Below are 16,474 nucleotides of genomic sequence, written 5' to 3'. Positions count from 1 at the left end.
GCAAAAGACCCAAACACGTTTCTTTTCTTTTCCGCCTAAAATAGGATGGCTTTGGCTTCCAAACACATGTCTCTGCTTAAACGGCCAGGCGGCGTTGTGGAACGGGACGCCCGAATTTTCGGACACGTGTCTTCGAAAGGGAATAACTCTCCAAACATGAGCAATCGACTTCTGTAAGGCTAGCAAGGTTGAGGCGGTGGTTGCTAAGCGACATAAGCCCCGCCCTTTTGTGAGCGCGCACGTGTTCCAGGACAGAAGCAACAAGCCCCACCCCCTCTCGAGACTCGATTTGACGTCACAGGGCGCAACACAAAGACACATTATCGCCGCGCAGGCGCATTCGCGCTTTGCATTATCCTAGCCGACTGAATGAAAAGAAGGGACTTTGCGGGGAGCCACTCAGGACCCACAGCCCCTCCAAAAAAGCATGCTTTTGAGGGGATTATGGGATTTGTAGTGCCTCCCCAAGCCTGGGTTATGGGTGTTGAAGTCCCATCATGGACACGGTGGGAGTTACTTTCCCTTCACTTTTTTTCCTCATTTGCATGTCCGGCTCCTCCCCTTCTTCATAGTCGCTCTGTCTTTTGCGCGTGCGCAGAACATACTTGAAGGGCTGTTCTGTTGGACAGAAGCCCCTTTGCCTTTTCCTCGTTTGCATATCCGGCCCCGCCCCTTTCGTCCCTCTTTTTCACGCGCGTGCGCACAAACCCGTTCCTGTCTGTGTTTTCCTGTTGCCAAGGCAACCGAAAAGGGGTGGGGTCCAGAGGGGCCAGGGAGCCACGTGACTTCTTTCTTCCTAATCCAGGAAAGCGAGGGGAAAGGGGTACCTCAAAGGCCATCTAGCCTCTCCCCAGAGAAGCCATGAAGCCCCCTTTCCTCCCAGTCGGCAGGGACAGGACCCTCACCTGCTTCCCAAAGGTCTGATTAGGATTATTCTTATTATATTATATTACTTTTGTATTACATTATATATTGTTATTGTATTATATTAGCAGTATATTTTATTATAATATTATTATTATAACTGCACTCTATGCAGTCATGCTGGCCACATGACCTTGGAGGCATCTATGGACAATCCCGGCTCTTCAGTTTAGAAATTGAGATGAGCACCAACCCCCAGAGTCGGACATGACTGGACAATGTCAGCGGAAACCCTTTACCTTTTATTACATTATCAATTATTAGTATATTAGTATTATATTATATTACTATTTTATGACATTATATATTATTAGTAGTATAACATTTTATTTTCTTAGTCTATTCTATTATTGTTATTCTATTCTATATTGTATTATTATATTATTATACTGTGTTTTTATATTATATCTTATCTTACTGTAATATAAAAAACAAGGGTTAAATCTTTTGCCGGCAGGACTCCTGACCGATAGGTTGATGGTTCGAATCTGGGGGGCAGGATGAGCTCCCATCTCAGCTCTAGCTTCCCATGCAGGGACATGAGAGAAGCCTCCCACAGGATGGTAAAAACATCAAACATCGAGACGTCCCCTGGGCAACATCCTTGCAGACAGCCAATTCTCTCTCACCAGTAGCGACTTGCAGTTTCTCAAGTCACTCCTGACACAAATAAAAAATATATGATATAATATTATTATTATTATTAGTAGTAGTACTATATTGTATTATTTTATATTATTGTATTATGCTATATTATTACACTAATATATTGTTATTATATTATTATATTAAGCTATATCATTATTACATTGCTATATGATATTATTATACTGTTATTTTTAGTAATGTATTATTATGCTATGTTATATTCTTACCTTATAACAACTTCTTCTTATGCTATATTATATTATTATTATTATTAGTAGTAGTAGTATTATCATCATCATCATCATTATATGTGCCTTCGCTGTTTGGCACAAATCTGTAGGTGAATACAGCACTGAATGAAACATGCAGAATAATCACAGGACATCTCAAACCTACACCAACGAGCTGGTATTGCCCCCCCTGATGTGCGACAGGAAGTTGCTGCTAACTGTGAGAGAAATAAGGCTGAACACTGTGAAAGCCATCTTCTCCATGGCTACCTGCCTCCTCCCAGTAGACTCACATCAAGGGAAAGCTTCACGAGAATCACCACTCCTCTTGGTGTTCCCCAGCAACAGCAAGAGTATCTCTATGGGCAGCTAAACCAGGAAATCCCAACAGGATGGCCCTCCACGAGGGTCTTCCTTCAGGGACAAACCAAGAATGGGCAACTTGGAAGTCCTTGAACAGACTCAGAAGCGGAGTGGGCAGATCAAAAGGCAACCTGGCAAAATGGCACTACCTAAAAGAATCCCACACCTTGTGTGACTGTGGAGCAGAACAGACAACTCCGCATGTGTATGCTTGCATACTGTGCCCTGATTCATGGTCAGAGGAAGAATTGTTTAAAGCTACAGGCAATGCAGTCGCTGTTGCCTGGTTTTGATCAAAAATTATTTAGCTGCATGTGTTCCCTCTAGTTTTACCAGTTTTACATACACAATGCTTTTGACACAAAATAAATAAAATATGTTCTATTGATATATTAGATCATGCCATTATATTATTATTATTATTGCATTATAAGGTTATATTATATTATTATATGCTGCTAGTCGCCGGGAAGTAGCAACCAATAGTGAAAGGACCAAGGCAGTGACATCTCCAGCCCATCCCCTGTTTGAATATCAGCCAGCATGCCAATGACTTAAATCAAGAAAAAAAATTCTAAGATCTACAGAGACACTCGCTGAAACATCTCAGCAAGTGAGAGTCCAAAAGTGGCAGGCTAAAACCCAGAACCTCAATCAATGGCTGATACCAAATGAGAGACTCCTTCCTGGTCACACAGAAAACTGGGCAACTTGGAAGGTGCTGAACAGACTGCGCTCTGACACCACGAGATGCAGAGCCAGCCATAAGAAATGGGGCCCCAAAGTGGAATCCACAACGTGTGAGTGTGGAGAAGAACAAACCACTGACCACCTACTGCAATGCAACCTGAGCCCTGCCACATGCACAATGGAGGACCTTCTTACAGCAACACCAGAAGCACTCCAAGCTACTGGTCAAGGAAGTTGAGCATAATGCCAAGTTTGCAAACATTGTTTTTTTGTTTGGTTGTTTTTAATGCAATACAACCGTTTGGTTTGTTCCTGACGTAATAAATAAGTAAATAAATATTATTATATTATTATATTTGTATATTAATTTATTCTTATTATTATTATCATTGTGTTTTCAGGCATACAGCCCTGAGGCCTGCCTCCAATTCAAAGATGGCTTCCATGAACAGGTGAGACTCACCTGCCAGAGGAAGAACACCAATACATCCGGGTGTGTTATTATTATTATTATTATTATTATTATTATTATTATTAATTTAATTCACACAAAATATTTGTGTGCATTGAACCATTAGAAGGCAAATGCATTTATATGAGAATAATAAATAATAATAAATGTCTATACTAAAATAACAATATTACATTCAGGTGATAATATGAAAATAATGACAAATTTCTATACTAAAATAGTAATACATATAATAAAGTGATATAATATAATAATACAATAATAATAGTATATAATATAATAAACATTCTTATAATAGTACTGTAGTAATAATAATAATGTATATATAATACTGAAATTATTATGTAATAATAATAGAAATAAATGTATAATATAATACTACCAATACATTTATATAATAAAATTATACATTCTTATAATATACTAAAATAATAAGTTTATATAAGAATACTAACATTATTATATATAATAATGAATTTATATGATCATAATAACAGTAAATGTATATTATAAAATAATAATACATTCTTATACTGTAATACTATAATAATAAATTCATCATAAACTTATAATGTTATAATATCTATGATATAATATAATAATCACAATAAATGAATGTAATACCATAAGAATAAATTGTATACAATCATATTTATATAATATAATAATGACTATAGATTGTTTCATTGGATCCCTTATTATTATTATTATTATTATTATTATTATTATTTTCTGTGTGTTTTTTTCTAATAGGCTGGGAGTCTGCAAAGTGGTCATAGTGGGAGACCTTTGTGTTGGGAAAACCAGCCTCATCAACAGGTAAATCATAAGGGAGGGGCCCCCTAGAGGCCATCCAGACTGACCCCTTGCAGAGAATGTAATAATCACGTTTCATAATAACAAAATCTTCTTTATTTCAGGTTCTGCAAGAACGCTTTTGACCGGAGCTATAAGGCTACAATTGGAGTAGATTTCGAGATCGAACGCTTCGAAGTCTTAGGGATCCCCTACAGTCTCCAGATGTAGAGAATTACTTAAATTATTGGTCTTTTTCTTTTTCTTCTTTTGTATTTTATTATTATTATTATTTTGTATTTTATTGTAATTATTATATTTATTATAATCCTTATTATATTTGTATGATTATGTTTATTATTATCATTTGGTGATTTATTATTCTTATTTTGTATTTTATTGTACTGATTGTTATATTTATGTATTGTTTTATTATTGTTATTGTTTTATTATTTTGTATTTTATTCTTGTTGCAATAATTATATTTTTATTATTCTTATTATGTATTTTATTACTATATTTATTATTATAATTTTTGTTTTATTTATTGTTGTGATTATTATATTTATTATTATCCTTATTATGTTATATATTAGTATTTATAATACTGTTATTCTGAATTTATTTTTATATTATATTATCTATGGACGCTGTATCTGGTAATATTTCTAATATTATTATTATTATTATTCCTTTTGTCTCTATGACTTTTGAACGATAAATCGCCATTAGCAGCTCAGGTCTTGCATGTCATGTCCTTATTTATTTATTTCTGTATTATTTAATTTATTTCTGTATTGTCGAAAGCTTTCATGGCCGGAATCACTGGTTGTTGTAGGTTTTTTCGGGCTATATGGCCATGTTCTAGAGGCATTCTCTCCTGATGTTTCGCCTGCATCTATGGCAAGCATCCTCAGAGGTAGTGAGGTACCTCTGAGGATGCTTGCCACAGATGCAGGCAAAACGTCAGGAGAGAATACCTCTAGAATATGTCCATATAGCCCGAAAAAACCTACAACAACCCACTATTTCTGTATTATTTTATGATACTACATTTTTAATGTAAATTATTCTTTGCTTTCAGATGGGACACAGCTGGACAGGAGAAGTTCAAGTGCATTGCTTCAGCTTATTACAGAGGAGCAGAAGGTAAAAAATGGCAGCAGGAAATGATGTCACTGCCCTTTTCAAAATCCTACATAATATTAATATTAATATTAATAATAATAATAATATTTAATTATTACAGTCATTGTAACTGTCTTCGATCTGGCTGATATCCAGACTTTGGGTCACACCAAGTAAGTCCTATTTTTTTCCATTTATAATATTATATCTATCTGTCTATCTATATACTGTAACTATAAAACATGTCAGATACACACACACACACACACACACACACACTAGCTTGCGGACCTGGCGGTGCCCGGGTTGTTTGAGAAAGACATTGTGTGCCAAGGTTGGTCTTTATCAGTTATTTATGTGGCTCACAGTGGTCTCAAGAAGTTAGTGAAGGTACTGCGAGTCCCATCGTCGATGTTCCGGCCACTTCCAAACAGCACCAGGATGTAGAAGGGGTCATGGGGCTCTGTGTGCCAAGTTTGGTCTTGTTCACTCATTGGATGAGGGTCACAGCCGTCATGGGAAGTGAGTGGAGGTCCTTCAAGTCCCATCATCCATGGTCTGCCCTTCTCCAAACTGCAGTAGGATGTAGAGTGGATTATGGGGGCTCTGTGTGCCAAGTTTGGTCTTGATCAGTCATTGGATGAGGGTTGCAGCAGTCTCAGAATGTGAGTGAAGGTACTGCAAGTCCCATCATCCATAATCCGTCCTCCCCAAACCACACCAGAATGTTGAGTTGGCCATGGGGGCTCTCTGTGCCAAGATTGGTCTTTATTGTTAATTGGATGAGTGTTGCTGTGGTCTCAGGAAGTGAGTGAAGGTACTGCAAGTCTCATCATCCGTGGTCCATCCTCCTCCAAAACTGCACCAGGATGTAGAGTGGGCCATGGATGCTCTGTGTGTCAAGTTTGATCTTGATCAGTCATTAATGAGGGTCGCAGTGGTCTCGGGAAGTGAGTGGAGGTACTTCAAGTCTCATAATCCATGGCCCGCCCTCCTCCGAACTGCAGTAGGATGTAGGGGTCACAGGGGCTCTGTGTGCCAAGTTTGTTTTTTATCGGTCTTTGTTGGGGGCCACAGTGCTCTGTGGGCTCTGAAGGGTGTGAAAGAACTACAAATCCCATCATCCATTTTCCATCCTCCCCCAAACCTCACCAGGACATAAAGGGGGTCATGGGGGTTATGTGTGCCAAGTTTGGTCCAGGTCTGACACCTGTGCTGGTCACAGTTGCCTGTGAAACTGGCAGGCAATCAGAAAGCTGCCACATACATACACTCCCCACATACAAACATTCACTTTTATTATATACTAGCTTGGGGACCCGGTGCTGCCCGGGTCATTTGAGAAAGGCATCGTGTGCCAAGGTTGGTCTTTATCAGTTATTTATGTGGCTCGCAGTGGTCTCAGGAAGTCAGTGAAGGTACTATGAGTCCTATCGTCCATGGTCCATTGTCCTCCAAACAGCATCAGGGTGTAGAGTGGGTCATGGGGCCAAGTTGGCTCTTGATCAGTCATTGGATGAAGGTTGCAGTGGTCTCAGAAAGAGAGTGAAAGTAATGCCATCATCTTTGGCCCATCCTTCTTCAAACTGCACCAGCATGTCATGGGGGCTCCGTGTGCCAAGTTTAGTCATGATGAGTCATTGGATGAGGGTTGCAGCGGTCTCGTGAAGTCAGTGGAGGTACTTCAAGTCCCATCATCCATAGTCCATCCTCTTTGAATATGCACCAGGATGTAGAATGGGTCATGGGGGCTCTGTGTGCCAAGTGTGTTCTTGATCAGTGAAGGTACTGGAAGTACCATAATCCGTAGTCCATCCTCCCCCTAAGCGCACCAGAATATTGAGTTGGCCATGGGGGCTCTCTATGCCAAGTTTGGTCTTCATTGGTAATTGGATGAGTGTTGCTGTGGTCTCAGGAAGTGAGTGAAGGTATTTCAGATCCCATCATCCGTGGTCCATCCTCCTCCTAACAGCACCATTATGTAGAGTGGGTCATGAGGGCTCTGTGTGCCAAGTTTGGTCTTGATCAGTCATTGGATGAGGGTCGCAGCAGTCTCGGGAAGTGAGTCGAGGCACTTCAAGTCCCAACATCCATGGTCTGCCCTCCTCCAAACTGCAGGAGGATGTAAAGGGGGTTATGGGGGCTCTGTGTACCAAGTTTGGTCTTTATAGGTGTTTGTTAGTGGCCGCAGTGATCTGTCGGATCCAAAGGGTTTGAAAGTACTACAAATCCGATCATCCTTTGTCTGACCTCAAACCTCACCAAGATGTAAAGGGGGTCATGGGGGTTATGTGTGCCAAGTTTGGTCCTGGTTCGTCACCCGTGCTGGTCACAGTTTCCTGTGAAAGTGACAGCCAATCAGAAAGTTGCCACATACACCTACCTTCGCCCTCCGCATACATACATACAAACACTCCCTTTTATTTTATACGAGCTTGGGGACCTGGCGCTGCCCGGGTTATTTGAGAAAGTGGGTAATGGCGGTTCTGTATGGCAAGCTTCTTCTTGATCAGTCATTGGATGAGGGTTGCAGTAGTTTTAGTAACTGAGTTACAATACTGCAAGTCACATCATCCATGGTCCATCCTCCTTCAAACTGCAGCAGAATGTAGAGTGGGTCATGGGGGCTGTGTATGTCAAATTTGGCCTTGATCGGTCATTGGATGAGGGTCGAGTGGTTTCAGTAAGTCAGTGAAGGTACTGCAAGTCCCATCATCCATGGTCCACCCTCCTCCAAACTGCAGCAGGATGTAGAGTGGGTCATGGGGGCTCTGTGTGTCAAGTTTGGTCGTGATTAGTCATTGGTGTGAGTCACGGTGCGCTAAGGTAGTGAGTTAAAGTAGGGCAACTCCCATCATCCATGATCCATCCTCCCTCAAACTGCACCCAGATGTAGAGTGGGTCTTGGGTGGGTGGGTGGGGGGGGGTGTCTGTGTGCCAAGTTTGGTCTTGTTTTGTCATTGTTGGGGGCCACAAGGTGTTTTGGACTTCAACTCCCACCATTCTCGAAAGCCTCAGACTCTTACCTTTTCCCTCTCAGCCACTTCAGAATGTTAGAATGTTGAGGCGGGCCAATCAGAAACCATATGCAAATTATACTACAGTGGCAACCAATCAGAATGTTGGATTGTTGAGGCTGGCCAATCAGATACCATATGCAAATTGTACCATAGTGGCAGCCAATCAGAACGCTGCCACATATACCTGCCTCCACATACAAACATTCACTTTTATTATATACTAGCTTGGGGACCTGACGCTGCCTGGGTTATTTGAGATGGGCATTGTTTATCTGTTCTATAGTTTTACTCTAGATCCAGTGTCTGGTGTTTCATTGGGTGCGGGTGAACTACAACTCGCATATGCAAGTCCCATCATCCATGGTCCATCCTCTTCCACACTGCACCAGGATGGTAGGTGGGTCATGGGGGCTCTGTGTGTCAAGTTTCTTCTTGAACGGTCAGTGGTGTGGGTCACAGTGGTCTCAGGAAGTGAGTGAAGGTACTGCAAGTCCCATCATCCATGGTGCATCGTCCCACAAACCACACCAGGATTTAGAGTGGGTCATGGGGGCTCTGTATGCCAAGTTCGATCTTGCTCAGTCATTGGTGAGGGTCACAGTGGTCTCATGAAGTGTGTGAAGGTACTGCAGGTTCCATCATCCTTGGTGAATCCTCCTTCAAACACAACAGGATGTAGAGTGGATCATGGTGGCTCTCTGTGCCAAGTTTGGTCTAGATCAGTCATTGCTGAGGGTTGCAGTGGTTTCAGCAAGTGTGTTTAGGTACTGCAAGTCCCATCATCCATGGTTCATCCCACTCCAAACTGCACCAAGATGTAGAGTGGGTCATGGGGGCTCTGTGTGCCAGATTTGGTCTTTATCTGTCTTTGTTGGGGGCCACAGTGGTCTGTGGGAACCGAAGGGTTTGAAAGTACTACAAATCCCATCCTTTGTCCGTCCTCCCCCAAACCACACCAGGACGTAAAGAGTGTCATGGGGGTTATGTGTGCCAAGTTTGATTTTGATCAGTCATTGGATGAGGGTCACAGCGGTCTCAGAAAGTGAGTGATGGTACTGCAAGTCCCATCATCCATGGTCTATGCTCCTCCAAACTGCAGTACGATGCAGAGTGGGTCATGCAGGCTCTGTGTGCCAAGTTTGGTCTCGATCAGTCATTGGATGAGTGTCACACTGGTCACAGAAAATGAGTGACGGTACTGGAAATGCCTCAGGCCCTTTCCTTTCCCCTCTCATTCACTTGAGAATGTTAGAATGTTGAGGCTGGCCAATCAGAGACCATATGCAATTTTTTCCACAGTGGCAACCAATCAGAAAGCTGCCACAGCCTCAGGCCCTCTCTCTGTCACCTCAGAATGTTGGAATGTTGAGGCTGGCCAATCAGAGACCACATGCAAATTGTACCACAGTGCCTGCCAATCGGAAAGCTGTCACATACACCTCCCTCCTGTCCTCCCTCCACATACAAACATTCACTTTTATTATATACTACCTTGGGGACCCAGCGCTGCCCGGGTTATTAGAGAAAGTGGGTAATGGGGGTTCTGTATGGCAAGTTTGGTCTTTATTGGTCATTGGATGATGGTTGCATTGTTTTCGGGAAGTGAGTGAAGGTCCTGCAAGTCCCATCATCCATGGTCCATCCTCCTTCAAACTGCAGCAGGATGTAGAGTGCATCATGGGGGCTCTGTGTGGCAAGTTTGGTTTTTATTGGTTACTGGCTGAGGATCGCCAGAGACCAAATGCAAATTGTTCCACAGTGGCAACCAGTCAGAAAGCTGCCACATACACCTCCCTCCCTCCACATACAAACATTCACTTTTATTACAGATATAGATATAGATAGATATATATCTATATCTAGATAGATATAGATATATGTAATATCAGTACGATATGTAATTTACATTTATGTTACAATAATATTATATACACATAAAATCTAGGATGAAATTGTCCCCGTATGAGAGCATTCACTTGGGTGGTGGGCGGTATGGTGTTTGTGGAGGACATTGGCAGGGCTCTTGGACATGTTCATGACACTCACTATAACCTGCAATGTCACTGGTGACAGGGCCATTGGTGGCTCCTCAGCACTTTGGGTTAAAGCTGTTTGTGGAGGCGGGAGGCTGTCTGTGTAAGTGGGACACTCTCGCCACATACAAATTTTCATTTTATTATGTGTATAGGTAGATATGTAGATATAATTTTCCATTTTTTAATCAGAAATATCCTCTTCTTTTATTCACACACACACACACACACACATATATATATATATATATGCGCATACATACTCACACACATGTATATCATTAGATTATTGCATATATATATTTATATAAATAAATCCCCTTTTTTCTGTTCATATACACAGTAGAGTCTCGCATATCCAACATAACGTTGGATAAGCGAAAATATATATGTGTGTGTGTATATAGATAATATTATCTATATTATATATATATAAAATTTCCAATTTTTAACAAAAAATGAATCTCTTCATCCTTCTGTTCTTATATATATCTTAACTGCTGATGAATCATTAACTGTAAAAACCAGAAGGATAAATGTTAATTTTATTTTAATCAGTGAATCATGAACATATGGTGCGGTTTCCCATTTCCTCCTTCTTTTTCTATCTATCTCCCTTGTAATTTCCATTTCTGGAGTAATAACATTGAAAATGGTCTAAAATAACCTTTTGATCCTTCTCAAAATGGCTGTCAAATGACATCAGTGTGTCGGATTTTGCATATTTTAAGTTGTATTGTAATACTTTTTAATTGTGGGCTGCTTTGAGAGAGAAGGTGGGATATAAATAAACATAATAAACATAATAATAATAATAATAATAATAATAATAATAATAATTTTGGTCCTTCTCAAAATGCTAGCCGTCTCCATCTTTTTTCCCCCAGGCAATGGCTGGAGGATGCATTGAATGAAAACAGCCCTGGGTCCAGCTTCATCTTTCTAGTTGGAACAAAGAAGGATTTAGTGGTAAAGATGGCCCTCTTTTTGCTCTCAAAATGGTGACAAGAAGTGAACCAAATGCCCCTCAGTTTCCCTCACAAAAGGGCAACAGGAAGTGACCATTTCACTATTTGGCTTCTTTTCCAGTCGGAGGCCGAATGCCGCCGAACAGAAGCGGATGCCATAAAAATGGCCAATGAAATGGAGGCTGAGTATTGGTCGGTTTCATCCAAAACAGGTCAGTCTCGAAGCTATAAACAAACAACTATGACAACAACAAATGTATCAACAGCAACAACTGATCCAGTGCTTCATCCTCTTCTTTGGTCCTTCTCAAATCGGCCACCATTCTTTCCTTTCAGGGGAAAACGTCCAGGCCTTCTTCTCTCGGGTGGCGGCCCTGGCCTTCGAGAAATCTCTTTTGATGGAATGGGAGAAAAATGGCCGTCAAGGAGCCAGGATCGGGAGCCTCATCAGTACGTCACCATTATATATTAGATTATTATATATTAGATTATCTATATACTATATAAATCTGTTAGGTTGGTTCAACCGGACAGCAAAACTCCACAACCCCCCAACGAAACTGTACCAAAATCGCCATGCCCATAACACAACCCACAAGGTACAAACATATCTACTCAAAATGAAAAACAACACAACAACACACTCACAAAACGGCAAAACAACAAAACTCAAAAAACCCCAACGAAACTTAACCAAAATTGCCATGCCCATAACACAACCCACAAGGTACAAACATATCTACTCAAAATGGAAAACAACACAACAACACACTCACAAAACGGCAAAACAACAAAACTAAAAAAAACCAACGAAACTTAACCAGAATTCCCATGCCCATAACACAACCCACAAGGTACAAACATATCTACTCAAAATGAAAACAACACAACAACACACTCACAAAACGGCAAAACAACAAAACTCACAAACCCCCCAACGAAACTTAACCAAAATTCCCATGCCCATAACACAACCCATAAGGTACAAACATATCTACTCAAAATGAAAAACAACACAACAACACACTCACAAAACGACAAAACAACTGAGCATGCACATTGGTGCCCAGCCGCAAGTTCCCTGGCGCGCGCACACAGTCTTCCGGCCAACGTTCCCTCTGCGGAAGCCATGCCCACTCCAAGCCCCGCCGCGCCGCTTCCCGCACACACACACCCCTGCCGCACGCACACACACAACCCCACGCTCCATCACTCCCCCCACCGCACACACACATGCAACCCCATGCTCCATCACTCCCCCCACCACCACACACACACGCACAACCCCACTCCCCCCGCTGCCGCACACACACACACAACCCCACGCTTCATCACTCCCCTGCCCCAATCTTACCTCCTTTTACTTCACGCCACCTCCAAACCCCACCCCGCCCCTTCCCGCCCTGTCAAAATCCAGGAAAGACAGGAAGGAAGGAAAGAAGGAAGAAAGAGAAAGGAAGATAAAGAAAAGGGGGAAAGAAGGAAAGTTAGAGAAAGAAGGAAGAAGAAAAGGAAAGAAAAGGAAAGATGGAAGGAAAGAAAAGAGAGACAGCAGAAGAGAAAGAAAAAGGAGGAAGGAAGGAAAGAGGTAGAGAAGGAAGAAATGAGAGACAGAGGGAGGGAAAGAAAAAGGGGGAAGGAAGGAAGGAGAGAAGGAAAGGAAAAAGGGAATAAAGGAAGGAAAGAGGGAGTGAAGGAAGGGCGAAGATGTAGAGAAAGAGGGACGGAAGGAAAGAAGGAAAGAGAGAAGGAAGAAAAGAGACCAGAAGAGAAAGAAAAAGGGGGAAGGAAAGAAGGAGAGAAGGAAAGAAAAAAGGGAATGAAAGAAGGAAAGAGGGAGTGAAGGAAGGGGGAAGATGTAGAGAAAGAGGGAGGGAAGGAAAGAAGGAAAGAGAGAAGGAAGAAGAGGGCAGAAGAGAAAGAAAAAGGGGGAAGGAAAGAAGGAGAGAAGGAAAGAAAAAAGGGAATGAAGGAAGGAAAGAGGGAGTGAAGGAAGGGGGAAGATGTAAAGAAAGAGGGAGGGAAGGAAAGAAGGAAAGAGAGAAGGAAGAAAAGAGACCAGAAGAGAAAGAAAAATGGGGAAGGAAGGAAAGAGATAGAGAAGGAAAAGGAGAAGGAAAGATGGGAGGGAAGGAAGGAGGGAGGGAAAGGAGAGAAAGAGGGAAGGTTGGCCATAGCAACACGTGGCAGGTAAAGGTTGTTATTTCTATGATTATTATGATGCAATTATTCCTATGAGACCCTTTTAGGGGGAATGGGAGAGGTGTCAGGTCCCAGAGGCAATGCATTGCATTATTGTTATTGTTATGACGGTGGTGAAATAAAAGGAAATAAAAAGAGAAAGAAGGAAGCAAACAGGGAGGGAAGAAAGGCAAAGGAAGAAAGGGGGAGGGAATGAAGGAAAGAGAAGGATGAAACCAAGTAGTGAAAGAAGGAAAGAAAGAAAGAGGTAGAGAAGGAAGAAAGGAGAGAAAGGGGGAGGAAAAGGGGGAAGGAATAGGTAGGGACCTCTCTTTCATAATAGTCCAGATATCTACCTCAACTTTGATAAGTTTTACTATAGGCCACAGCAACGCGTGGCAGGGCACAGCTAGTAATATATATATGATCCTTATATATATTGGATTGCTATATATACTATATTATTAGATTATTTTATATACTACATGATTATATATATTAAATTATTATATATTAGATTATTACATATATTAGATTCTTATTATACTAGATTGCTATTTGTACTAGATTGTTATATACTAGATGACATTATTTGATATGCTACATGATTATGTTAAATTATATGACAAATATTTTATATATTAATTACATATAAGATTTATTTACCCGTATATTCCGGCATATAAGACGACTGGGCGTATAATACGACCCCCAACTTTTCCAGTTAAAATATAGAGTTAAGACGACTCCCATGCATAAGACTACACCCACGTATAAGACGACTCCTGACTTTTGAGAAGATTTTATTGAGTTAAAAAGTAGTCTTATACGCCAGAATATACTGTATATACTTCTGTATTATATTATTACATATAGCATTATATATACATATATTACATATATATGTAATAACCTTATATATTAGGTTATTACATATAAGATTATATACATATATATTATTATGTATATTAGGTTACTTTTATATTAGATTATTACATATAACATATACACACATATATAAAATTATTATATATATATTAGGTTACTTATATATTAGATTACATATAACATATATATACACAAATACATATATATAAGATTATTATATATATTGGGTTGCTTATATATTATATTATTACATATAAGATAATATATTAGATTATTGTGTATATTATTGTATATATCTCTCATATATATATATATGCACACACAAATACATAAATATATTAGACACAGTGCAAACAGATTGGTAAATGACAAATAAATTATATATATATATATATGATGTACAACAATATATAATAATATTATACAAATTGTTGTATTATTTTTATATATATGGGATTTGCAATAATGTATAATAATAATAATATATCATTGTATATTATATATGTGTGTGCACATTAGTGATACTTACAATAATGTATATTACATAAATTAATATAGTATATTTATTATAGACATGTATAATGCAGTCATGTTCAATGGAATTTATATATATTACATACATACAATAATATATTATATTAATTGTTTTCTATATATATTTACAGAGATACAGAAATATATAAAATATGTATATCTATATATAAGAGATAAATCATATATTATATATCATGTACAGTAATATTATATATATATATCTCAGAGAAAAAACATATAAAATATTTTGTGTGTGTGTGTATATATATATATATATATATATAAACAAACATATGTGGTCATTATCATAAAAGCCACCATTATATTTTCTCCTTCTTTAATTACAGAAATTGAAAGAAACTCATCTGAGATCAGTGATCAGTCCAAGTCAAACTGTTGCTAGCGGTCACTGCCTCACTATGGGATCTGTAATCCTCAATGTATATGATTGTATGGGATCTGTAGTCCCTTCATTAATGAAAAAGTGTTTGTATTGTTTTTAAAATATATGTGTGTGTGTCATTAATTATGAGAATTAAAATGCTTGAGTTTTGGAATTCTTTATGAGTCTTTATTAGAGAGAGAAGAAAGAAAGAAAGAAAATTAGGAAGGAAGGGAAAAGAAATAAAGAACGAAGGAGAAATATAACGAGAGGAAAGGAGCAGGGAAGGGAGAAAGAAGGAAGAAGAAAGAGAAAAATAAAAGGAAGAGGAAGAAAGATGGAAGAAATGAAGTAGGAAGGAAGGAATGAGAAAGAGAAAAAAAGAAAGAAAAAGGAAGAAAGAAAAAAGGAAGGAAGAAAAAGAGGGGAAATGGAAGAAAAGAAGAAAAGGAAGAAAGAAAGAGAAGGAAGACAAATGAGAAAAGAAGGAAGGAAGGAAGGAGAAAGAAAAAAGGAAGGGGGCAAGGAAAGAAAATATGAAGAAGAGAGAGAGAGAGAGAAAAGGAGGAAAGGAAGAAAAAATTAAACGGAAGAAAGAAAAGAGGGAGGAAGGAAGTAACTGGAAAGGAAGGAAGGAGAAAGAGAAAAAGAAAAAAAGGGCAAAGGCAGAAATGCACTCTACACCTGCTCAGATGCACAGTGGGGCCTCGAGGGCCATCAATCTAATTATATCAGTTATATTATATTGATTTCTTGATGTAGGAAAAGAGGAATTCTGAAAGAGGGAGAAAGAACGAATAAAGGAGAGAGAGAGAAAAGGTAGGGGAAGGAGTGAAGAGAAAGAGAGAAGAGAAAGACATGAGACAATGGTGGCCTTATGGTCCTGAAAGAGCAAACGAATAAAAGCAAAGGAAGGAAGGAAGGAAGGAAGGAAAAATGGAAAGAAGGGCATGAAGAAGAAAGAGAGAGAAGAGAAAGCGGAAGGTGAAAGAGAAGGGAATGAGGAAGGAAGGAAGAGTAGGAGAAAGAAAGAAGAAAGCAATGAGGAAGGAAAAGAAAGAGCAGAAAGCAATAAGGAAAAATAGAATGAAAAAGAGAAAAGGGAATGAGATAGAAAGAAAAGGCTAGAAGGAGAAAGAAGAAATAAAAGAAGGAAAAGAGAAGGGAATGAAGGAGAAAAAGAAAAGAAAGAGAAAGCAAGCAAGAAAGAGAAAGATA

At 39.5% G+C, this 16,474-nt stretch overlaps 1 protein-coding gene across 1 annotated transcript; it reads left to right on the top strand.

Moving 5' to 3' along the window:
* Nucleotides 1–485: 485 nt before the first annotated feature.
* RAB36 (RAB36, member RAS oncogene family) lies at nucleotides 486–15,431 on the top strand. The gene is made up of 10 exons (XM_060785223.2): nucleotides 486–918; nucleotides 3,257–3,348; nucleotides 4,081–4,146; nucleotides 4,248–4,349; nucleotides 5,207–5,271; nucleotides 5,372–5,423; nucleotides 11,191–11,272; nucleotides 11,393–11,483; nucleotides 11,608–11,721; nucleotides 15,222–15,431. The coding sequence occupies exons 1-10, from the start codon at nucleotides 862–864 to the stop codon at nucleotides 15,275–15,277; spliced, it is 777 nt and encodes a 258-aa protein (XP_060641206.1). The 5' UTR covers nucleotides 486–861; the 3' UTR covers nucleotides 15,278–15,431.
* The last annotated feature ends 1,043 nt before the right edge of the window (nucleotides 15,432–16,474 follow it).

Source organism: Anolis sagrei, chromosome X (assembly GCF_037176765.1).
Source record: "Anolis sagrei isolate rAnoSag1 chromosome X, rAnoSag1.mat, whole genome shotgun sequence".
Taxonomy (NCBI): domain Eukaryota; kingdom Metazoa; phylum Chordata; class Lepidosauria; order Squamata; family Dactyloidae; genus Anolis; species Anolis sagrei.
The sequence above is the reverse complement of the archived record's forward strand: the minus strand, read 5'-3'. Positions and strand labels throughout refer to the sequence as shown.